The following is a 25,809-nucleotide window of genomic DNA, read 5'->3' on the forward strand; positions in this document are numbered from 1 at the left end:
CAGTAGTAAATTCTCTCACATCAATGGAGCTGAAAGATTTTAAAATTCCCAACCCCTGCTGACCTTCTTGCACCTCTAGCTAACATTAGTAGCAAAGATAAATATTTAACCTTCCGTAAATAAAGCAAAAAAATAAAGATATCCCAATTTATAACATCTCCAGTGTTCAGGAGCTACAGAGGGAACAAGCTACCAAAGCAGAGGAGTGCAAAGCCTGAAAACTGAAGAACCTCCTTCCTGGAAAACAAGGATAACTTATTAAGACATGTTTACATCCCTGATTTAACACTCAGCTAAGAAGAAGTCCTTCTCCCCAGGTGAGGTAAGAGCTGTGGGCAATGCCCCTGTTGCCACCAGCGGTCAAACTGGCCCCTCTCATCAGGCAGCCATTGCTCAGCTGAGCAGTGGTACCCAACTTCTCACTGCTTTCACTTCTCCCGGTGAGCGCGGACGAGGGAAAACCATCTACCCGCAGGAAGCAAATGGAGGGAGACACGGGATGAGAAACACCACCAAAATTTCAGATGGTCTGCTGGGGCGCCGCTCTGACGGCTGTTTCCTGTGACTGTCACCAACCAAATTTTGTGGCTCCACACTGTTGCATCCTTTTATGATGAAGTTCCCTCAGAGAATAACTTGCTCACTTTAATCATGTTTGCTCGAAGATTTATGGCTTGATGCTTATTCACTGGTGGAGCTTCTCGACACGAAATGTCAGTAAGCTTGTTATAAATCACTCCTGGCATTCCCGCTCTATCTATTATTTGTCCAGGAGTATTTCTACCTGAAAGTGATAAATTCCTGCTATAACTGCTTTATGTGCTTCAGTAATTACACTGAATTACACAGGGATGGTGATGGCGGCGTCTGTGGAGGTACCACCTCGAAAACAACAACCTGCAAAAAGAGATTGAGCTGAACCCTGAGGTGCTACTGGGTGCAACAGGCTGAGGAAAAAAACACTCTCAAAACCAAAAGTAATGGTGACTAGTGAAATATCTCTTTCAGAGTGAAGCTAGCGGATGGGTGGAAGGGAGGAAATTTTTAAAGTCAGGGTGGAAAGGCATTTGCACGGGGCGGGTGCCCGACCCAGCCCGGGCGCCAGGCAAGAGGGGAGGAGCCCTCAGCACCACAACGCTGCGCCCGCCCGCCCGTTTCAAGTACATGTTTGTGCTGTGTTAGACATGTTCTTTATAGAGAAACAGATACTGGAAAGACATATCTAGACATATCGGGCATGTGATCGCTTTGGATGCCGCTGAGCTGTCTCCCTCCCGGCTCTCGGGTGGGCTGCCCTGCCTCAGCCTCCCCCTCCCGCCTGGCCCCGCCCTCTCCCGGAGCGCGGGAAGCGCGCCGGCCAGCGCGCCTTCTCCGTAGGCGCATGCGCGCTGGCGGCCGCGCAGCTTTCGGCGCTTGCGTAGTTCGGGCGGGCGCGGAATTTGGAGCGGCGGCGGCGGGGAGCGATGCGGGAAGCGCTGCGCGGCCGCTCGGGCAACCGGCCGGCCCCGGGCGGCCAGTCCCTCACCGCCGCCACCGTGGCGCCGCCCGGCCCGCCCTGGGCCCACACCCGCGCCGCGCTGGGGCGGCTGGAGAAGGCGCTGAGCTGCTCCCGCTGGTAACGGATGCCCCCCTTCCCCTTTCCGCTGCGGCCGTTGCGTCCCGGCTGCCGGCAGGCGAGCGGAACCGCCGCCGTGCCCGCGGGTGTTAAAATGTCGCGTTTCTCCTTCCTCTGCCCACAGCGCCGGCGTCCTGCGGCAGCCCGTGTCCCTGGGGCGGTGCGAGCACATCTTCTGCCTGTAAGTAGCGCGGGGCGCCGGGCTCGGCCGAGGCCCCCGCCCGCCTTGCTGCCAGCTCGGGAGAGGGTGGGGGGCGGGCGCCGGTGGTGCTTTCTGGCCGGGGGGCTGAGTGGAAGGCGGGAGCTGTTGCCCTGTAGCTCCGGCTCCCCGCTCTAGGGCGAGTGTCTGGCTTGCTGGTTTAGGCTTCGGGAGGTTGGCCAGGTGTAAAAGGAGACCTCAGTCTGGTGGAGGGGGGAGCCCACTCATAGTGGGGTAGGTGGCAAAAGTAACTTCCAGACCTCGTCATCTCTTCACTCCCTTTTCCTCCCCTCCTAACAAAAAACAGCAGTCTGGAAAGGTGCTTCTTGTTCCCAAGGGGATTTTGTTCTGCTTGAGAGGATTGGGTGCTGCTTGTCATTGCTTTGGCCTTCTGCTATGCTAATGGCTTTGCTCCTAAAGATCTGCCACCGTAACTTCCTGTAGTGACGTCCATCCGAACATGTTAGGATGAGTACCTCTACTTGTAGCTTGTCAAATAATGTGAGTCTTTTTTTTTTTAAAAAAAAAGAGTGGTTAGAAACATCCTGCTGACAAAGCAGTTCTGAGGAGGTGGTTGTCACTTGGCCTGTCTTAGGACAACTCGCTGCACTGTCAGCAGAGTCTGAAATGTTTGTGCCCTAGACCCTCATGGGGAAGGTGGTGGAACCTTCTGTCTGTCCTGTATGTCACTATACAAATATGGGGAGTTAAACGGTCAGTCATATAGTTTAAACATTTCTCTGCACAGCACAGATGTGAGCTGTCTATTAAAATTCTATGCTTGTGACAGTGGAGAGGATAGACACTTTATAACCTCTACTTGTAGGCCAGACTAGATATTCAGCTTTGCCTCTTGGTAATACCGTAGTCACTATGTCAATAAAAGCAGAGGAAATGCTCTGCTCCCTCATGGCTATGTATTCCTTCACTGTCTTCAACTGCACTTTTCTAATGGGAGCTTAAACTGTTGGAGGCCTGAAGAGTAAAATCCTAAGCAAAAGAGTTTTTTGGGTTTTGAGAGTAACTGATTATGGGACAGTACGGATGTATTAAAAGACACACAAATGATTTATTTCTGTCCGGACATGTGGGTTCTTTCCCAGCTTTGGCCGTTAATTGCTGTAGAAGATTCTGCCGTCTGAAGCAATTTTCCTGTTTGTACTACCTGTCCATAGAGTACTTAGTAAAATAGCCCTCAGAAGCTTGTACAAGTTATTTATGAATATGTTCATATCTGTCTAATAAAATGATTTTTTCTTAGGTGTAGTGTGGATCGCTGAAGGGTAGCGTAAGCGTGGCTTAATAAACAAAATTGGGCATCTAAAATAACTCCAGTGTATTCTAGGTGATAGATTTCAAATACCCACTGTTTGTTGAAGTATTTTTTTAAGAAAAATTTTCAAGGCATCAGAAGATGATGCATTTTGCATCTGTAAGGCTGGAAAGAGTAACTAATGGGAGCCTTAAGCACTCATTAGCAGATCTTACTCCAGAAAAAGAGTTTATTTGCTGTTGCCAAATTATTGTCACACCTGATCTTTTCTCTTTTATGTGCCTGACCTTTTAGTCATCAATTTAATGTATCCTATCCTTTGATGACTGAGTCTTGGATAGGCTATTTTTTTTTTTAATGAACCTAAAGAAATTTAGATTAATTTGTTTACAAGCAAATGTGGTCAGGTGTGAATTGAATCAGCAGTATACAGACATGAACTGATTCTGATCCGTTGCTAAAGACAGACATTTATTAATATACACTGGAAGGAGTGGGGTGAATGGCCAGAGCTGCCTTCTGATATATGAAGTGAAATACGTGAAACTAATGAACTGCAATAATCAAGTCACGCATAATGTAACTGGTTCTCCCTCAGCATGGGTTTTATTATGGTCAGGAATATTTATTAAGATCAGTTTCTGCGGTTTTGTCTGAGTGTTAGTAGCTACTAAGTTAATGTCATTATCCATTAACTATAAAAACCCAACAGCTAAAAGTAATTAGGAAATGTTGTGGTATAAAAGTCATTCTGCATTTCCTTTGCACAACTTTTTACAGACATGGGAGACCTGAGGCCAACTCTCCCTGAGAACAAGGCCTGGTCAGTTCTTTTCTTTGCACCAAGTGATTTGTCAATGTCATCTAGAATATATCAGAACCAAGACTTGTACTACAGTCTCGTGATCATAGCAGTGTCTTAAATGTGAGGTCCTTTGCCTGCTCAGAGCAGGCTGTTTAAAGCACAAAACACACCTAGCAGCGATTTTACATACCAAATTTCCTGTTTTGGGATTAACTGAAGGCACGATAAGTGTGTGGTGTTTGAGGGAGAGATGCCAGTGCAGAGAACAGAGCTGAAAATAACTCTCCTCTTAAGGAAAGTGGTGGTAGTTAGAATTCTGGTTATTGTTAGCTACTAGTTTTGGGGTATATGATTGTCAACTTCCAAGTTGATTTTATATGTTTAAAGTCTAGATGCATAGACTTTGATCTTTCTCTTCAGGGAGCAGTGCCTTGATATTACTGGCATTCAGTTCCTCTGAATGTTTTAACATGATCTGCTCACATTTAATTTTATACGTTTGGCTAGAATTGTGCATGCTACGTGATGGTAAAGTAACGGAGACGTGAAATTAATTCAGTCTTGAGTATGCGAAATTATAACTGGTATTTAATGGGATAGATTGGAGCTGAGATGTAACAGTGGCCCTTGAATGTTGCGGTTCAGATGGCAAGTCATAAGGTCCTCTCACTGGACTAATCAAAAGTTTTAGGCTGATAGGGGGAGAGTAGTATTACTAAGAAGCTACAAGTGTTAAATGACCTTTACTGATTAAATCTGTTTTCCCCATCCACTCTGCCCTGATCATCTGACATAAATGCTCTGAAAGAGAAGAGTGACTCAGAACACCTGCGGATCCTTGTGGGTCGTCTTATATGCTCAGACAGGTGAAACCACAATATCAAGAAAACTTTAAGTAGGAGAAAGTAGAAATGATAGTTTACTATGTTGTGTACTATGTTATGTTTTTCTGTCACTGATTTAAAAATAGAAGGCTGCAGAAGAATAACCCTACCTTTAGCTGAGTGTAAAGGAATGTGTAGTTTTAACTGTTTGAGCCTAATTGCTACCTGGAGACAAACAGCAATGGAGCTTTAGCATACCTTGAAAATTTGGATCAGCTTGTGAGTCTGTGGGAGTCACAAGATAACATGTCTTTCATGACAGTATGCTGACAAGGCTCTGGACTTGGCTTGCTTAATTATGGCTTGTCATGATAAATATGTCCTCTCCTGCATTTGTGACTAACTCATACAGGCTTTACAACAATGCTAAAATAAGAGATTCTTGCTGAGCGTTTGGCTGTGAAAAGGTTGATAGCGAGTACGGTAGATAACTTACGCTGGATAATGGATTTTTACATTTGACTTTCAGATCTTGTGTGGGTGACTGTGTTGGCACAGAATGCCCGGTGTGCCACATGCCAGCCTGGGTGCAAGATGCACAGATAAACCGGCAACTAGATAACATGATTCAGCTTTGCAGCAAACTGCGCTGTCTGCTGGGTGCGGACACATCAGGTAAGAGCAAGCCTGGGTCTCTGACAGCCGTTGAATCCAGACCGCTCTGTATCATTTCACGGGCTTCATAGAGAATGAGCAGTGCAGCCCTGTTTAAGATTCTGAAAGGCTGTTCCAAATCATGTTTGGAAAATTTGATTTGAAGAGAACTGTCTGTATGGATTGCTCGTTCTTTGAATCTGTTTTACTAAGAAATCTGCATGAGCAGGTTAGTCCATAATTCATTAGAATCTGTCCTCCAAAATTAGATGAAAGTGGAATAGATTCCCGAGTCACATGGCAGTTAGTTGCACAAAGCAGGGGCACAAATTGTCATATCTTTGCTCTTAGGGCAGCACAAAAGTGTAATGTTCTGCAGCACACACTTCTTTAGGGGGGCCCCGTTAAAGGATTAACGCATATACTTTCTTGCCTCTTGTGTATTTGTGTACTCTCCCAGTAATATTCAGTTTAGGGTTTTTGCGCACAGAAAAAATTATCTGTATTCATTGCCTAAAAGGGGAAAGAAGCAAGTCTTCAGTAATTTATTTTCTGGTCCCTAACAATCAGCTAGTCAGCTACAATGGCATTTTGTCATTGCTGACTGTGCTAGAAGATGCAGAGATCATACTCCAGGAATTCATCTCTTTATCAAATTTTAGGCTGATTGTCAAAGTAGGAAGAAACGAAATGAAATAAGCGTAGGTGAATGTATGTCTCTTCTGCAAGCTCAGAGAGGAGCATTTTATGTAATTCTGAGTTTTAGAAAACATTAATTTAGCTGTCAGATACAGAAAAGGTAATTCTTCCTTCATTGTTGCTTCCTAATATGTTTGTCTGAATTAAAGATTCTTTTTCTAAGTCTAATTCCCTCAGCATCTTCATGTTAATTTATGGGGTAGCTCTTTATTGACATCAAAATGCATTTAGGTGAGGAGGCTGAAAGCCTGTGTCCAACTGTAAAGGAATACATTTTATATAGATAGAAAATTCTATGGTGAATAAATCCTCTGGAGCATAGAAAATGTAGATGATGGCTTAAATAGGATTTCAGGGAAACATTTTAAATGGTGAAGGCTTTTAAAACATAGTTGAAAGAGAATCTCTGAGAGGAGTTATTTGTGATGCTATAAATAAAGCATTTAAAATACAACATGGTAGTATTATTGATACTGTGTAGATGTTTTGGAGAACTCTTACAGGTGGATTAACTCTTAAAAACTGGTCTGATGCTTAACTGTACCAGAAATGGAATAATACATTTAATCCCCTAGTTCTTCTAAAATAAAGTTTGCATGGTGTGGCTAAACCACAGACCAAAACTACTTGTTCAACAAGGACTTGTTTCTTGTTCTGATTTAAAAGCAGACACAAAAACTAAAGTTTCCAAGAATGTTTTGTTTGGAGCTAAAGTTATGACTGATTTGGGAGCTTACTTTCCATCACTTTTAATCTTTGCAGTGAACTAAGGATTAATGGCCTTTTGGATGTTTCATACTGAGGTTAAGGGGGAAAAAAACGTCCTGAGCTGGTGGTAGTTCACTGTCAGGAATGGTTTGGATACATAATTAAATGAGTGCACATCTAACAACAGTCAATTATGTGTTGTACTGTGGCAAATTACAGGATGATGTAGCTCTAGAGATTTTGAGAGCAAATCCTTTAGGATGTTTTGTCACTCATCTCTGGCAAATCTGTCACCTCCCATAGATGCATGTCTTGAACTTAATGTATACAAACTGAAATATGTTTGAGTTTAGAGAATCAGGGCCTCTTGTTAAAGTGCTCCTTTCATGTTCTTATGGCAATACTTCTGCCACATCCCTGTCAACAATATTTTCTTTTTTGTTAGAAGGTCAGAAATTATATTTTATGTTCCACTAAAGGAAACACACAGAAAAATCAATCTTTCTGTGGAGGAAAGGAAGAGCAGCAGTTGAAAAAGGAAACTTTCCATATATTTGTTTTGTATGACTTCTGCATATTTGTTTTATATGCCTTGTTTTGAGACAATTGTGGCTTGTCTCAAGGCTTCTGTTTGAGATCCTTGTTGACACTGCAGTTTCTAATGCAAATGCATCTTACTACCGATTTTAAATCTACGACAGACCTAGCAAATACAGTAAGCTACGTGTGATGTCTTTAAAGACAACAGACTACCATGACTGAAAAGGATAGGGTTAAGCTCACGTGTTGAATAATGCAAGTATAAAAATCCCTGTACTCACAGGTTACACAGCCCACAGCACGCCAGTGGAATGAGGATAGCTTTTTGCCTAACCGTGTGTGTTCTAAGAAGCAACAGCAAGTAATTCAGGAAAGACTGCACAAAATGGCTAATGCTTTCCTTGGAAACTGAAGGGAAGTACAGCAAATGGCATTGCAGAATAGTACTGGGGCCACTGAAGGGCAACTGGTGAACAACAAACCTGACACTGGCTAGAAAATGCAAACTATAGGTAGCACCTGCTGAGTCTCAAAATTAATTGACTTGTTAGACATGCCTTAGACCTTAGTCTGTGGCAAGGTGAGGAGAGCTCTCTGACTTTTTTACTGCCTGGCGTTGTACCTTTACGAGGAAGCTATCTGGCTGGCAGGCTTCATAGATGGGATATCTGCACCTCAAAATCTTTAGCTCTAATGTTGCAGAGTCCAAGACTTCTTGAGAATTGGAGTTGGTGGGATGATGGGCTTCATAAGTGGGTCATTAGTAAGAACTTGTTGAATCGTGGACATAGTGTATGTAGTATAATAGGGATGAAGAAGTTTGATTTACAGTAATGATTTTGAAAGTGAATTTCTAAATGAGCATATTTTTCTGTGTGATATTCTTTAGAAAGAAGAGATTGTCGTAAATTTTCACAACCATTTATGGGTGATTTTTACCTCAATCTTTGTAAAATAATCTGCTTTGCTCTAACACAGTCAAACGGAAAGCCTTCCTCCTCCCTTCTCATACAGAGCTAGACCTTGCAGGTGTTGGTCAAAGCTTCATAATCTCATGTTGATGCTGGTGGACAGTGGGAGAGATTAACTTTTAGTTAACTTTTATATTATCATAATTTAGTTTCACATTTACTGATGTGGAGGGAAAGACGTTGAACTGTTGTAACAAATTACATTGCATTTCATGCATGCTATGACATTTTTCATAATAGCTAAAGATGAGTTTTTGAATAGCTGGAATTTTTCCCTTTTTCCCCCTGTGTTGAATGCTTAACTTGCAAAATAATCATTCTTCAGTGAAGGCACTAATGTTGCACAGATGGTACCAAAGCACTTCCCTTTGATTTTTAATAAGGGACTAGTTTGTCAAAGAGATTTCTCAACTTCTGTTCTGAAACCCATAATAGAGAATAATTTGAAAGGCACACAATGTGCATCATTATATTCCTTTGATGCAGATTAATGATAGCTAAACCACATTTTCTAATTGCTCCTTTTTTTCCTGCTCTAGCCTGTTATTGTACTACAGCAGAGCTTGGAGATGTAGCACTCCAGTTGCAAGGCACTGCATATCCTAATATTTTTGTCTGGTCTCGACCGACTTTAAGAAATTCAACTCTATTAAATGTCGGCATTAAGAAACTTCTGCTTATTGTGTGCAAATAAGTCTAATTTAGAAATAATTCAATTAATATATTTGTGTATATGAATGTTACGCTTAATGGGTAATCGAGAGTAGATTTACTGCATTTAGTATCGGCTGATTCTAATACCGTTGTTGTGGATAGTCTTTACACTATTGCAGTTGCTTAAAATCTAGAATTAGTAAGGCATGCTTTACTGATTTTTTTTTTTTTTTTTTTTTTTACCTTTCTCAGTGCATCTAAAAATTTTGGGAGGATACTTCTTAGGTATTAAGAAGACAAATTTTAATCATATCTAGTAATTTTTTCATTCCTGTTGAGATGCAAGCTCTGGCTTCCAACTTGGAGACAGCAAAGAACTCCTTTGGATTGATTTTACTATGAGCAATTTTCTCTGAAGGTAGTTTAACTGTATGTACTTAGCTACCAGATAATACCCTCTTTATATAAGTTAACATTTACATATTAAACCATAAGAACTTCCTTTCAGTTTCTTAGCACTGTGTCTCTTTTTTTTCTTCTCTCTCCCTCTCACAGCTCTGGGTCCATCAAAGGATTAGATTTTCAGGGCGGGTTGGCCATTTGTCCTTATTACTTCTACTCCCTGCCTTGTATGCTTTGGAAACAGAGAAAAGGGGCAGCAGAGTCTAAGAATAATCTTTTTTGCAGATGCTACACAGAACTGTTCAGGCAGAGTTGATGTTAGCTACAAAGTATTCTAAAGGATGGAGTTGCTGAGTAATGGCTGAGAGGCAACACACACCCCAGGCAGAAATTGCAGTCTTTTCCCCAGCAGGCTGTGGGGATGCTCTGGGTGTGCACGGCTGGCCTCTTCATGTGTCTGATCTCTTTCACAGTATGTGTGGCATTTTAATCATGTTCCATTAGGGCCTCCCTGTTATAAAACATGCAACATACTCTTTTACACCTAAAGGAGTTGCATGTGAGGGAAAATAATCCTGGAAAAGTATTTATTTGGTGTATTTTCAGCAGGTTTGTAATAACCTGACTAGTAAGTCCCTGCTGAGCAACCAATAATGAACAGATCAGTTTAAGAACCCCTGTGGTTGATTTTTCACAAGCTTTCTTGCTGCCAGAAGTGGTATATACATAGCTTCCAGTGTAAATGCTTAATTGTGTTAGGCTGTTTTAGATCGTACTTCTGAAGGGCAGTGCCGTTGAGTTTGTCACTTGGACTTTAAAGTCTTACTGTGCTATTATACACATCAAAAAGAATTCTGGCCATCACAAAATTGTTGCACAAATTACTTTTGCAAGCTGATTTTATTCTTGCTCTTTACTTGGAGATGACTCGTAGTTCTAGCAAGGTAAATATTTTAGAAGGAAATCTGCTAGTTGTGTAAACAGTGAAGGCGAGACAAGTAAATAGTAACTGTGGTTTATATTTTTGCATCTGTTTGCAATCAAGCTCTTACTTTTTTTAGATGTTATAGTCAGAATGAAATTAGATATGATAACTTTCTGAAGGCTAGCTAGTTATGAGATTTCACTCTCAATTTCAGTGCTTTTTTCTTGTTTGCACCAAGCCCAGCCCTACAGAAAAAAACACATAGCTGTAGTTCTGTACTTGATGATTGTCTTCAGATACCTAAGTGATTGATTAGCTAGCCTCAAGCTGTATCTTTAAAGACACTTTTGGTCTGATGCCTTACATACTCCTCTAGCTAAATCTCCTAATATCTAGCATATTTTAATTCAAGGGGTAAGTAGGGTAATTTAAATCAAGATTGAGGAAGCATTTAACCTTGAAACATTGCTTTAAAGGAAAACAACAAATGTCTATTTTGGTGTTGAATTACTAGCTGTACAGTTCTCTTTTAAGTGAAATTTCAATCATTTTTTTTGTCTAAGGGATTGGGTCTACTTTGTCTGCTATCTATGAATTTATCATAGCTTGCTGTGGAAAGCAGGCTTTATAGTTACTAACACCAAAAATAGAAGAGAAGGTATGGAGAAGTCAAATTATCTGTAGAAAGTTAATGCGCTGAAGTGAAAGTAATACACTGTTGCAGTGAGTGTCTGTTGCTTTTAATAATTGAGACTATGCATGGTTTATTTCAAGAATGTTTAAACAAAGCCACTGATCTTGGTCTTAGTTCTGTTCAAAATAATAGTAACGATACCCTTCTTGCCTCACTAGGCAAAATGAATATTGGTTTTGTGATTGATTGCTACAAATCACCAAGATTTCTGTGAATGTGAACCTCCCTGAGATTGGAGGTAACAGAAAGAGTTGTGCGTTTACTGTGGAGGACTTGTCCAAGTAACCTTAAATAACTTAGGTTTTCAAGAAGGAATCTGTAAAAAATCTGTTCTTTTGAACTGACAGAGTTGCTGTTAAATTAAATTAATGTCCAACTTAGAGGTTACTTTATGACACTTAATTTATTTTTAAGCCATTGAGGACACCATTTATAGCCCTTGTTCTCAACTGTTATTTCATGAACTGGGAGTGCCAGATATTCCTGTCATTTTGGAAATTGATTTGCAACTTGCTGTGCCATGTGACTTTAAAATTGCTCCACCACATATTTTTTAAAGAAATGTTTGAGATCATCAGAATATTTAGCTTGCTTGGAATAGTTTACTCTATGGAGAACCAGCTTCTCTCCTCTATAATCTAGTCAGAAATCTGTGCATGTGCTTCATTGTGAACTCAGACTACTGAGGAAACTTTCCTAGCAGGGTGCTCACATGCCTAGTGGATACCTTTACCTGCTCTGGGATCCCTGAACTCCAGAGTGGCCTGTGACCTTGCCAGTTTTAAAGCCATTACATGTGTCTCTTCAGAAGAAATGAAGGCACACATAGCTTGTATTTAGTAATGTTTCATCAGTTACTGAAGTTGTGGTTCTGATCTTTTTTCTTTGCAATGTTCTACTGAAGAGTACTCTATAAATTGTTTTTCCTCTTCCCTGATGCACTTAGATTCAACAGAAGATACCTTCACACCAACTGACTCAGACTTTGGAAAAAAGAATAAAAAGGAACAGATTAAAATGTGGTTCAGTCCAAGGAGTAGGAAGATTCGATGCATCCTGAACAGGAGTCAGCCTGAGACTAAAAGCAATAACCTTTGTCAAGATACATCTTCAATTTATGATTTCCTTCCTTCCCCTCCTCATGAAAAGCCCTCCAAGGTGACAAAAAAGCCAACAAAGACACAGAGTAAGATGATCAAGAAGAAACGTCTAGCAGACATTAACAAAGTGTGGTGCTTAGAGAAGCCTGAGCAGGAAGGAGTTGAGAAGGCTCCCAAGGAAAAGTGTGTGACCATCTGCAGTCAACCAGTAGTCCTGTGCAGCCCAGAACCAAATAGCCCTGAAGAGACACTTCGACAGGAGTCTATAAAGGAATCTGACTCCAGCAAAAATACAGAAAATGTGGAGATATCACCACAGGTAAAATCCTTGGAGAAGAAGGATAACAGTGAGGTTGCATGCCCTGCACAAGTCAAAAAGGGAACAAATTGTGCTACAGAGACAGCACTGTCAATTGAAAATGAAACTACACCTTTGAAACGTGGACGGGAGCAATCCAGACTTCCAGTTACTTCTCAGTCTAAAAGACCAAGAAGAACTGAGAGGAGTAGTATTGAGAAATCAGCGAGGCAGGCAGATGGCTTCAAGGATTTACCTCAGGGTTCCCCCATCTCCCCAATGACTGAACACAAGACACCAGTTCAGATTTCTTCCTCTGTACTGAAACTCACTAACACAATAATGAAGACAAGAAGTTCTGCAGTCTTTCAAGCAATAAATAGTCCTTCACTTTCAAAATGTCCCTCTACCCCATCTTCTTCCAAGACCTGTGATCAAGTAGGAATACCACACAGTCCTTCTGTGTTGAAGTCCCCTGGTGGTAACACAATTGCCAGAAGAAATTACAAGGGAGAGACTTTGCTCCACGTTGCTTCCATCAAGGTAGGACCATCATCTTCTAGGTCAACTTTAAACAGAGGTTTAAAAAGACAATGTTGTATTTAAAATATCCTGGAAACCAGTTATTTCAGTGCATCCTATTTCTGTGTGGGAAATCTCGTCCTGTGGTCTTTTTCTTCTGGGTTTATTAGAGAGTTTCCAACCTGATTCTCTGATTTCATAGATCATTCCAATAGCAATTTCTTTAAGATGGTTATACTTGAGAAACTAAATGTACTACAGTGTCAGTTATACCTGTGAGTTCTAGGAAGTGATGAGCATTCAAATGTTTTGACCTTACATACCAGCAAGCTGTCTCTGTGATTTGTCATAAGGAGTTTAGCCAAGTGTTTCAGATGTCACTGAGTGATCTTGATCAGTTTAACTTAACCTGGTAACTCAGCCAGGACAAGATCTGAATTACCTATGTGAAGGTAACTATGCAGTCTTAATTGAGGTTAACTATTTAATGATCTTGCATTTGACCCTGGGATTCCCATGCTGAGCCCTGTGCTCTGAACATGCTGTCCTCACCGGTAGTGGAGAACGGAGAATTAGGACAGAGTTGGCATGTTCTAAGTAGAGTTTATAAGTAAAGTTCACTTTTATGTAGGATTGATGTTATTCTTGGAGTGACAGCTGTCACTCATTTTGCTGCTGTTATCTTAGCCAGTTCCTGCTGTGGTAGAACTTCATGGCTTTGCTTTTTCTTTCCCTATTACTATGTAAAAGCCACATGCAGGTGAGGTAAGTTGAGTGCTTCCAGTCAGACTCTTCAGATGCATTGATATGGCGACTCTCTTCTGAGAGGTCATTTCAAAGAAGAATTTGTAGTCTGGCAATTTAAATGTGCTAAATCATAACATAAAAATACTGTGTGGTTAACAAACTGCTTATACTGGTAGAATTGATTCACCTACCAGCATCCTGGCATTTATTCAGCACTTCTATTTGTTGAGACAAAGACTGTTCTTGATAAGTAACTGTGTCCTCTTTCAAAAGCATTCTAATAAGCCACTCCTGCTGCACGAGACCTTTTTAAATGGAAGTGGCAGGTGAACTGAGTTGAGTTCAAATATCTTAATGCCATTAAGATGGAATTAGGGAGGGGAAAATCAAACATTGTCCTCACAGGACTCAAGAGCTTTAAAGGATAGATTTCTTGTTACCTTGTCATAAGTTCTATATATTCCTCTTTATTAAAGCATTGTTTACAGAATCACAGAATCAGCTAGGTTGGAAAGGACCTTGAAGATCATCTAGTCCAACCGTTCACCTAGCACTGACAGTTCCCAACTACACCAGATCCCTCAGCACTATGTCGACCCGACTTTTAAACACCTCCAGGGATGGGGACTCCACCACCTCCCTGGGCAGCCCATTCCAATGCCTAATAACCTGTTCTGTAAAGAAATGCTTCCTGACATCTAGTCTAAATTATTCTTCCATGATTTTCTGCAAGTTTGCAAGGAATACTATTACGAATGACTGATTCTAAAAAAATTGATCTACCTTGACAAATTTTCACACAGGTATGGTTTCCAGCAATATTTACTGTGAGATTCAGAGTGAGCAGTGAAATGCCAATAATAGGGTTTTTCATTGCAAAGAATTTTGAAGATGAGTAAAAATTGAACAATTGATTCTATAGACAAAAAGAATAAACAAGTTTTGGCTATCCAAGGTTAGTAGCGTGGCTGGCACTGCTTGTTGGCATTGGTACAGCCCTCTCTGAGAAAGAGATAGAGCTATTTCAGTGGGCTGGAGAGCTGACCTCCAGCTGTAGTGTAGGCGGTGGGGTGGGCATACACATGAATGCTTTTCTCAGTCCTCTGTGTGAATTCATTTTGGTGCCGTCTTTTAATGTCTATAATTATTGAGCTAAAATGGGAAGTTGCTTCTGTTCCTCATTAGTTCTGCTGTGGTTTTAATTTGTCAATTCCATTTGCATTGAGCTGCTCATTAGTAAAGGCTTGTTTAACTAGGTAGGGTTTCAGGGTGATCCCAAAGTTATCACTCTCTTTTAAATTTAATTAAAATAAGGTGAGGAGAGTGGTATTTTGGTTATGGATGTAGTTTACTTGCATATATCTACTATCTTTGAAACTATACATTTCCAGTGCAACTCTTAAAGTTGTTTTATTGTCTCTGAACCTCAGTTCCTCATCTGTTGAAGGAGATGATACAGATTATTTTCTTTCATTTGTGGTGTTCTTTGTTCCTGTTACATAGCTTAATCACAGGTATATTATGGCATTCCCAAGAAGCTGCTGCATCTCCTGGTAGCCAGTCGACGTTGGCACAATTAACTAGTCCATGTCAAAGTGGATTAAGACTCAAGTTGCTCAAGCCAGCATGGCGTGAGGACTTGGTCTTCCTAAAGAACTGTTGGTCATGGGGTTTGGTAACATTTTACTTTGTGAAGCAGTGAACAAGAAATAGTAGTGATTAATTGCCATGAATCTGCTGGGAATGTGTGGCAATTGCAAGAAAACATTTTTTTGCATGCAAGTATCTTTTATATAACTTGTATGTTTCTGAATCACTTCTAAGGTGTAGGAACCCTGCTATGGAGCTGATAAATATGTTTTCTCAAAGAAACTGGTCTTGAAAATGCTAGGCTTTATACTGTATGTATATTCTCATTGTGTTTTGTTTTGGTGTTTTTTTTTAAATAGCCCTGTCATTTTTTCTGTTTCTGGAAGAAGTATTTCTCTTCCAGTTGTTTTATAGGTGTTTTTTTTTCTTGTTTTTTCCACAGCCAGTAATGTTCTTCCATGTGTGTAATGGGAAACAGACTTGTAGCTGCCACCCTCCCCACAAAGTGAAATAAAGTCTAATTCTCTGGGACTTCATTAATTATAAAATAAATCTGTATTATTTTCATTAGCTGTTAGGGTCTAATACCCTGAATTTAATTAAAGCTAATTGAGTTCTCCCTTTTTTCTTATTTAAAAGAGCTAATAAACAGCATTATCAGGCATTAAAATTAAGTGTATTGTGCTGTTTCAAATGATTCTGAGGGATTGTCCCCGTTTACTACTACTACTACTAGTTATTAACTTGCTGAAATCAAAATGTTTCTCAAGAAAGGTTCTAGTGTGGATGAACTTAATGCTGAGTTAAACTAATAAATTAAAATAAATGTGACTCTTCCTATAGCAAACAACAGTCATGTTTATCTTCCTTCATAGTCATTAAAGGTAAAACTTCCAAGTAGTTATTAAATACAAAACGTAACCTATTGCACTCCTAATGTTCTAAAGTGGTGGAAAATTGCCCAATCAACAGCCCTTCCATATAGGATTTTGGTTTTTTACAGTAAAATAACGAGTTGTTCACAGGACTAGCTCTTAGGCGGCAATTAAAAATGCAGCATGGTACTGCTTAACTAGGTAGTACAGAGGCTTAAACCTTCTATGGAGAGAAAAAAATCGTAGTTTCTCAGTACAGTATTTCAGATCTTGGTTGTGCCTGTGTTTCTTCTGCATTGACAGGGGAGATGGTGGGTCAGTTCACAGTGTAGAATCACTGAGGCTATGGGTTCCAGGAAGAGGGATAGTGAACTGCAGTGCAACAGGGTAAGAGACGGTGGCAACAGCTGCACTGTTACAGAGTGGGTGGGAGGTACCTGAGAGAAGGCTTTGATTTTTATGCTTCAAGTTTGAAGCAATTAGAGAGTTGGCTCTGTTCTGAGAAGAGAAGAAATTGCATCTATGCAAAGCAACTGTGTAGTCAGAAGAAAGAGAAGGTGCATCTGGACCAGTTTTGGTTACCTCCTGTTCCAGGGACCCTTGACAGTTGACCAGGAGGGCCTTCCTAAAGGCTTCACCCATGGCTAGCCTGCTGTGCTGGGCTCTTCATGATACTTAACACTGTAATAACTACTAGATAATTCTTTCTGAGCTTGTGAGACTGTTCTTCCTCTTTATTGCTTTGTTACCAGTTAATGGCACATTAGAAGGGAAAGTGAAAGAAGATTTTGTGGTTTTGTGAGCATGTAATGGCCAACATCAGAATACCTTTTAGACTTATATTTTTCAGGTGTCTGACCTAGTCAGCTGTGCAATTCCTCACTTTTGGTACCAGATGGGTATGTATCGTGGTTGAGTACTGGGTCACACATGTACATGGGAGGAACATCTCCCCTCCTGCCTTTCCTCTTGAGCCTTTAGGTACAAGAGGGGAGTTGTCCTGCTGCGTGGTCAGGCACTCCCATCCTCCCATGAGCAAAAGGCAGTGGATGGTCAGCAGCATTCCTGGTCCAAGGTCTTCTTGTCCAGACCTTGTGATTTTTGTGTGGCAGGTGACTTCACTGCGTGTTTTAATTTCCCATTCATCGGAGGCATGAGGTGTGCTGGCAGTAACTAGCAGGGTAACTTAAATGCAGATGTAGCACCTGAGATGGCTTTGGAGTTGTAGTTTGACATTGACTCTAATGTCAAAGCCAGGTAGTATAGGAATGGTAAACAGCCTTCTCATTATGGGTAGTATCCAGCAGGTAGCTTAAGACAAATATGAAGCAGTGTAATGTTTTCAAATGTAGAATTTAAGAATATGAAAATTGGCCATGACTTAAAAGCAATTCATCTTCCCAAGGGCTGATCTGAAAGCTTAGAAACAAATTGGCATTTCTTTTTTCATTTTTTGATACTTCCCATGTTTCTGAGGTAGATTAAACTTAGCTTCCTGGATGTTTTCTTTCTGTAAGAGTTAAGCGTAGCTACTTGTATGCTTTTAAGTTAATAAATGGTCTGCTGGGTAGGGAATTAATTTGGAGAAATTTGAGGTGAGAAACTTGCCGGTTTCTGGAAAGAGTTGGTTGGAGCATTCACAGTTACTGTAAGCACTCTGTAATTCATATTTGCCCTCTTTGTCTGAGTTGTGTAAGTAACCTAGTTCTGTGTTCTGTCCCCCCTCCAACTTAAGGAAATTTATTTGGGTTTGAAAGGGGGGGTTTTGTTCATTTGTTTGACCTAAAGATTGAAGTTACCTTTGCAAATAAAGGGAGAAGTGTTTGGTTGAAGTGGTACAGGTGTTTAGGTTCATCTTAATGTACTGCCCTAATTATTTGGATGTCTCTTTTGAACTGGTAGAATATGTTTTCATTAACTTAAATGTGACTTTCTGGTGAAGAATATCTATGCTTAATGGAAATAGTAAAGGGTAAAATGTAAAAAAAAAGACCCTATAAAGTAGGGCTGAAAGGACACTTGCAGTTCTTAACCATTCGTCTGCGTTAAAATTGTGACAGAGTTGACTTGGAAAAAAAAATAATGAAAAAACCTTATCTATGCCAAGTGAGGATGGTTTTCTGGGCTTATGCCATCTGCATCTGCAGGAACTACATTCTCATTGGGAGGGAAGTGTTTGTAAAGCTGTGTAAATACCCTTCTCTGTGTAAGCTAATGTTGTCTTCTAGATCTGCCAACAGATGGCCCTAATGCCTTTCCTGCTTCTATAGTTTTCAGAGCTCTCAAGCTGTAGCAGAGGAAGAGCAAACCCATTGCCTTATTGTGTTGTCACTATACATAAGCTTTGTTATGAGCTTAAAATGTCCTTTGCTTTTTCTTCCAAACAGATAGTTTTACATTCTGCAGTAGTTTCTACCTCTTCAGAAGCTGATTGTAATCCTTCATCGATAATGAGATTTAAAAATAAGCACTTCCCTGTGAATTGTTAATGTTAGCTCTACCTGGTGTTTGTCATGTTCTCTGTTTCTGAACAAGTAGTATCTCCAGTTGCTACAGGCTGCTAAGACAAGCTGTATCATCTGGTATGGTTATGACTCTGGGACTGGTGATTTTATGCTGGCATTGATAAAGTGAACTCGAGGGAATAAATGTACAAAGTCGATTTCAGTATCAGTCAAAGCACAACTTTATGAAGTATGTTGGAGTTAGTAATTCTATGCTTTTTTCCTTGTGGAAAGAGGACATATGTTATATATGTATTTGTGGCTGGGACTTGCCCCTACCAGGTCATTACCCTTTTTTATTTAGTGCTGAGGAAAACATTTATTAGCTTTTAAATGTGAGTAATTCCATCAAATGTGATAGAACTGGTCAGTGTGTTAACTGCACTTTTTTTACTCTTGGGTCACTGTCAGATGATGGTGGTTCTGCTTCCAGGGACTTGATAACATGTCTGCTAAGGATCTGCTGCTTGAAATTTAGCCTTCCACTTTTTTAAACTAAATATTCACAATATGGTAACTGGCTAAAGAGCCTCTGAGGGGACAAAAGGCACATTCTCCTAGCTATGAACAATTTTGTTAATGTGCCTTGTAATCCTGATTGACAGCCCCCATGCAGTCATTGCGCAGTACAGTGGCGTGACAGCTTCCCCTCCCTTTCTGTCACTCATTGCTAGGTACCAATTGCAGGGAGCAGGTTTCACTTACAGCTGAGGTGATGACAATATTTGTCTTCTGTAAACAGCAAAACAACAGTTTTCTAATTTTGTCTTAGACGTGGATTTCAGTCTGTGGGTGTTGTCAGTACTGGTGTCCACACCACAAACACAAAACTGCAGCAGTGTTCTACAAATCAACGTTCACATAACTGTTCTGAAAAGCTGTGATGCTACCTAATGCCCACACAAATTATTAGCTATGCTTACTGCTTTAAAGGAGTACTCTTGAAATGTCAAACCCTTGCTGTACATGTTTGCAAACTTAACTTTAAATGATAAGTTCAGATCTCGCTCATTATAGATAATTGTATCTTCTCTCTGTAGAAGATCTAATGCTGAGCACTGTCTATTACCTTGCAACCATAAAGTATTCTAACAGCAGCATATTCTTTAATTGCTTTGAAAGGTAACATTTTGCTGGGACATCTAGGTTGTGAATATAATGAATCAGATTTATCTCTGATGTGTTAATTTGCTTGAGTGTTTTAATGCCGGTGATTCTTATAATATTTTTGGTGAATGTTGAGTTTCCAGTTGTTGCCTGCTGGATTTATTTCTGCTGAGCAGAGTCTGTCTTAATATTTTCTCTGACTAAAGAGTAAAGATTAAAGCTATTTTTTGGAATGTGTTCCTTGATAAAATGGATTGAGTTTATTGTTGTTTTTAAATCTTAATTTAGTATTGTCTTGCTTTTTCTAAGGTATGCTGTGGAATAACAGAAATTCCTTGACTTGCCACTACTTAAGTGCATAGAACTTTCTGTACAAATACATGATAGATTAAAATTCTCTTCCCCCCTCCAGGTCCTAATATTTGTATTTTGCAAGTTTAGCCAAGGACAAGAGCTAGATGGCGGTTTAGATACTAGTCTCATCATTGGGGATCATAATACCCTGGTCTACAGAAAGTGTTAGTGGTCATCCTGAAATACTTGATTGGCATGGATCCTAAAAAACAAAACACCAAAACCAAACCCCAAAAACCTAAAATAAAAAGAATTGGGACATTAGTGGCAAGCAATGCAGAAACTTGAGGCCTACTCTGCTTAACCTTTGACAAGCTTGTGTTATTTAGGTAGTTTTGGTCATTAGATGTTGCTTGGCAATCTCCTCATTCCCTCCATCAGCTGAAAAATGGTGTGTAACTGCTCCTAATCTGTAATAGTGTGGGTAAACCATTGCTTTGACCCAAGAGGTGGTACCCGATGCTGAGAGGTATAGGACAGCCTGTCCCCATTAGCTGTGTGCCTGCAGCTGTGGAGGATGCCCAGCATTGCAGCAAAAATTTTGGAACAGAATTCATGGTGGCTCTTCCAGTAGGGCAGACCTTTGCAGTTGCTGCTCTGTAGTAACGAATGTCAGAGGCAGGAACTGGCTGACACTGCACAAAGTGAGTTTTAAGTACCAATATGCTGGGATGCAAGTGATGCTGTGAAAGGAGAATGGGGTCAGGGTCTGTTTTCAATCACTTTGGGTTACTTTTCCCACTTGCTTTTGAGAAGACCTGCACTGCAGAGATTTCCTTGCCTCAGCTTCTGCAGGAGGCTTCTCCTTGCCTATTTATAGCTGCATCTGTATATGCTCCAATCTTGTGACCAACTTTCTCTTGTATTTGCCTTTTAATAGTGTCAAAACCTCTGATTCACTCTGATTCAGTTGTTTCCTTCACTTTATTCTCTACTCAGCCTCTTTCCTCTTCCCGTAATCTCTGGTTTCCACCATTTTCCGCATACATTTCCTTGCTTATAGTAAAAACTGTTCTTCCAAAAAGCAAATGAAAACTATTTTGGTAGAATAACTGTCAGGGAAGGTGTCAGTGAGATTCAACATGAGTAGTAATTGCAGTGTTCAATAAAACTCTTTCCCTTTTCCTCTTGACTTGTGGGAAAACAATTTATAGAAGCTTGTCAGGCTTATTAATCTGTTTCACCTCTGCATGTTTCTAGCCAGTTATTTAGATTAGTTTGAAAAAAATCCAGTCTGAGGGACAAGGAAATTCTGAATAAATGTTCCTGATTTTAATCCTTGCAGTTGACTGTAGTGGACAGATTGCAATCAGCACTAACTTGTCCATTTATTTTAAGTCTGTTATGTGCATTGTTTTTATCTAAAATTATGTATTTGTGTAAAACATGTAGGTACTTCTAAATGAGCAGCAATGATAAAATGTGGTCTTCAAAACAGTTGTTTTTCTTATCTGGACAATATCTAAATGGAAGTCTCTTATCATTGTGTTTTTAATGCAGCTAAATTTATAATTCTGCATCTCTTAAATTTTTTTGTCTTTGTGTATCTTCTTCAATATTTCTTATTAACTATGGTTTTTTTCTTTGTAGGGTGACTTAGAAGCTGTTGAACAGCTGCTGAAAAAGGGGGCAGACCCCAATGTTAAAGATAATGCTGGCTGGACACCACTGGTGAGTGTTGAAGACTTTTTTTTGTCATCTGTCTCTTGTTCAGATTTCATTTCATCCCTCCTTTCCTCTCCTATGTTTCCTTTACACGCATTTAGGTGACAAAGAATTATGCAAAGTGAAGAAGGGATGATAAACAAGTTTAAAATACTTCATTAGCAACTACTGACTTGCCCAGATACAACTCTCCTTTGCTGGGGTAGGGCATGCCAAGAAAACTGTCAGCATACAATTCTGCAAATGCAGAAAATATAGCTATGATAACTAGAAAATGATCAATTTTAGTCAATGTGTATATTTTATGGGTTCTTAATGTCCTTGTTTATTTTTACTATTTTGGAAATATATCAGGTAGTTGAATGAAAAAATTGCTGACTTGAACCTTTTGTTTATTTTCTGTAATTCTTTTCAACCATGACATCTTTCTCTCCTGAAGAATACTCTTGATGGAGTCTATAATCTGGGAGGCTTTGTTCCCTCTAGTCTAATTTGCACGCAATTGGCCTTTGTTCAGTCTTCTCTGTGCTTTTTATTAGTGCTGGGTTCCAAGGTTAATTCATGTCAAGAATGTAATGCAGTATTCTTGCATCATCTTCCCTGGCCGTCTACTAAGAGGTGTTTGAAAGTGTGTTAACTGGTGTAACAGTCTTTCCTCTGAATTCTGTTTAACTTGAATTTTCTGTCTTTACTACTACCCCACTAGCACGAGGCATGTAATCACGGGCACAAAGAAGTGGTGGAGCTGTTGCTACAACACAAGGCATTAGTGAATACTACAGGGTATCAGAACGACTCACCGCTTCATGACGCTACCAGGAATGGTCACGTGAGCATTGTTGAGCTGCTACTTCTTCATGGTGCCTCCTGTGATGCAGTGTAAGTAGGTGTGATGTTATTTTAGCTATAGCTAGTGCCACAGTTACAACTTCCAGTGTGTATGTTAAGTAAATACAAAGCAAAGCTAGTAATAAATGTGATTTATTTGAAGTGAGGGGGTGTTAAATGTATGCTCCACTATACTTATATCACCCCTTTCCAGGTAAGTCTTTCCTTTCTGTTTTGCTTTGTCCTAAGCTTTTCTGAGGACATCTGAGTCATGGATAGCTGGAGTATTGGAGACTGTACTAGGGAAGTAACAAAATATGCTTACCCTATTCTTACACTTTTCTGCTGGCATCTTGTTATAGCTACTGTCAGATCCAAGATGCTGAGCTAGATTAGTTTTGAACTGCTACAGCTGTTTTTTCTCTTTACTTTTACTATGCTGCTTGCTAGCAGAAGGTGTTTCAGTCCAGTCTGTTCTACCTTCACATATGGCATAGACACAGGCTGAGATTTGGGCAGTGTGTTTTATTTTTTCCATTCTGGATCAAAGCACTAATCCTTGGTATGCTTTTTAATTAAAGCCCCAAACCAACAAACAACAAAACAACTCTAGAAATATTTTCAGCTGAATCTTCTATACAGTTATGCCTCCTGAAGATTTTGGCATTTGTGTATAGGAGGTGCTAAAGTGTCTGTTAGTCTATGAATAACCTTGCAAGCTATTAGTATTTCAGACACTAAGTGTGGTTTTAGGTCTTGTAGTATTGTGCCAGAGCCTGCGTGTATAAAATCTGAATCCAGTGTATGTTGTCAATAGGTGTTTGTGTATATAGTAACATGATAGGATGAAGTCTTGCATGATGCATAAAGAAGCATAAACAAGTTCAGCTTAATCACTTCAGCTCTCAGTATTGGCTCCTAAAGCTTACAAAATTAAGGTACTCTGGTAGAAAAGCATAGCGTTTTCAAAACCAGTCCTAATCTTGAATATACTGGATTTAAAAACAAAACAAACAAAAACCAACAAACCCACAAAACTTCAGCTTGAAAAAGTAAAACAAGAATCATGTGTTCACTTTGTTCTTGAACAACAAAGACCAGTGCGTTATACCTTGAAAAGCTGACAGCTTCAGAAACTAATTTTCAAGCCGCTTGAATATTGGGAATTGGCTGTGTGACACTTATCACTTGTCTATCTGGAATTTGAAAGCATAGCACAGACAACAGCTTTGATGCAAAGGTTTTGACAGGACTTAAGCGGAAGATTTACACAGCAGAGACTCTAAATGCTGACAGTGGGCTCTTCAGGTGTCTTACTAGCCTGAGTCTCTGCTCTATGTGTTCACTCAAACTGAGATGAAGATGAACCTCTTTCAGCTCATTCTACATGAGCAAGCATGTCTTTCTGTTGAAACAGAAGCTTTTTAATCGTGGAATGAAAGATGTATGTAAACTTTCATCTCCAGCTTAGCTTTTCACTGAATATAGGTAATGTGCAGTTGTGTATTAAAACACTGTGCATAGGATATGTCACAACTCCGCAACTACCTACCTCTTGCAGTACCTCTTAAGTTTCAAAAATGGCTTCTAACCCACTTCTGAGTATGTGCTATTCTTGACTTAATCTCCAGGGTACTTGGAATCTCTAGTGTGTCGTTTTAATAAATATGCATACTTCTTTTAACTTAAACCTTTTTGTGAACAAATGTAGCAGCTTTGAATCTTTGTTTCATTTGTCTGGCAGAAGGAACCACAGGTGCTTTGGCAAAAATCCAGTCCTGTATATCCCCTTTGCAAAACTTGAGGCTTCCAAATCTTCTGTAGGCTATCTCTGTGCGTGTTACTACTGCATTGATAATGGAAAGGTTGAGTTTTTTATTTCCCACCTCCCCCCAACCCTCCTGGCTATTTTTACAGAGTGTTAGAGACATAAAGAAAGGGATGTACAAGCAGAGTGTTCAGGCTTGAATAGTAAGACTTTACTGACCTTTTCCAAACACTACCAAGAAGCAACAGAAACAAGAACTGTAATCTGAGACTTCTGAGAACTTTGTGCCTGCCTCCCTTCCTTCCTGTGCCCTGTTAGCTTCCAGCAATGAATTGTGCTATGATCCTTTCCTGGAGCATGACTTTGGAAATCTTACAGGGTTTTCTCTGCCACTTCTTCTGGTGGTTGTAGTCCTAATTAAACAGTGGTTGGATCTGAGCCGCCTTTAATGTAGAAGGTTTAATTTTTTGTTTCTAGTGGATGTAGGCGCCCTTATGGTGAAGTCACATCTGGCAAGAAGCTTGCTTTTCTTCAGTGACATTTTTCCTAGATCCCTGAGACCTACAGACCATAGTTTTGAGAACAAGGTGATCACTTAAGATGGTGCGATTATAATTCTTTTCAGTATGACTAGTTATAATTGGCTTCTTTGTACTTAATGCAGGATCTATTCGTCTTCACATTATTACTCTAGGATCTTTGAAGTAGAAATTGAGCAGTGATGAGTAGAGCTTGCAATTCTTCTCAAAGGTTTATATTCTTTTTGGAATACACCCAAGGAGTGCCTTAAATTTAGAGGCATGCAGTGTGTGCTAAGAGTATACCAAACCAATTTTGCAGAACTGATAAATTTGTCTAATTTTAGTTTGCTGCTTTTTTGGTGTATGAAACTCTTCTTTCTAGTCCCTTTGTGGGCTCTTCAGGCTATCAATGAACTAACTTTCAGCCCAGGAGAGAGGGCCTTCTTTATCCTAGTATATTAAAGTGATTCTTCATTACTTCATGGGGGTGGGGAGGAAAGTTTGATTAGTTCACTGTGGTTATTTAAAATATTTTCCTTTAGCTAAGCTAAGTAAAATGTGAACATGATAAATGTATTCAGGTATTACTTGGGACACTGAAATATATAGCATGAAACCTCACAAAAGTGACTGATGTCTTGCTGCTGTTTTGACCATAGAATTACCTCAGTTTTGTGTCTTAATGTCCCGTGTGTGTTGGAGAGTTAATCTACTGGAATAAAAACAGAGCTTGTGTTGAATAGTCTGCTTAGAGCAGTAGTTTTGAAATTTAGTATGATACTCAATTGTGCAAGATGAAATATTTTTTTAAAAGATGTGCAATATTTACTGACTGCAGGTCCAAAGGCAGGTAAGATTCACTGGTCTGTAGAGGGATGTAAAATATATCTGGGAGGAAATACGGACAATTTTTAAGGGACCTCAATTCATGAGGCACACAGATATTAGCATAACCCTAGCCATCAGA

General features: G+C 39.9%; 1 protein-coding gene across 1 annotated transcript in view; it reads left to right on the forward strand.

The window, feature by feature from the left end:
- The first annotated feature begins 1,463 nt into the window (after window positions 1–1,463).
- Window positions 1,464–25,809, forward strand: part of BARD1 (BRCA1 associated RING domain 1) — a 44,248-nt gene continuing 19,902 nt past the window's right edge. Inside the window, exons 1-6 of the mRNA XM_074910874.1 lie at window positions 1,464–1,615; window positions 1,740–1,796; window positions 5,246–5,391; window positions 11,910–12,904; window positions 21,651–21,731; window positions 22,432–22,604. Of these exons, the coding sequence (XP_074766975.1) occupies window positions 1,464–1,615; window positions 1,740–1,796; window positions 5,246–5,391; window positions 11,910–12,904; window positions 21,651–21,731; window positions 22,432–22,604 (1,604 nt within the window). The remainder of the gene's footprint in view (window positions 1,616–1,739; window positions 1,797–5,245; window positions 5,392–11,909; window positions 12,905–21,650; window positions 21,732–22,431; window positions 22,605–25,809) is intronic.

The sequence above is a fragment of the Athene noctua genome, chromosome 7 (genome assembly GCF_965140245.1).
Source record: "Athene noctua chromosome 7, bAthNoc1.hap1.1, whole genome shotgun sequence".
NCBI lineage: Eukaryota > Metazoa > Chordata > Aves > Strigiformes > Strigidae > Athene > Athene noctua.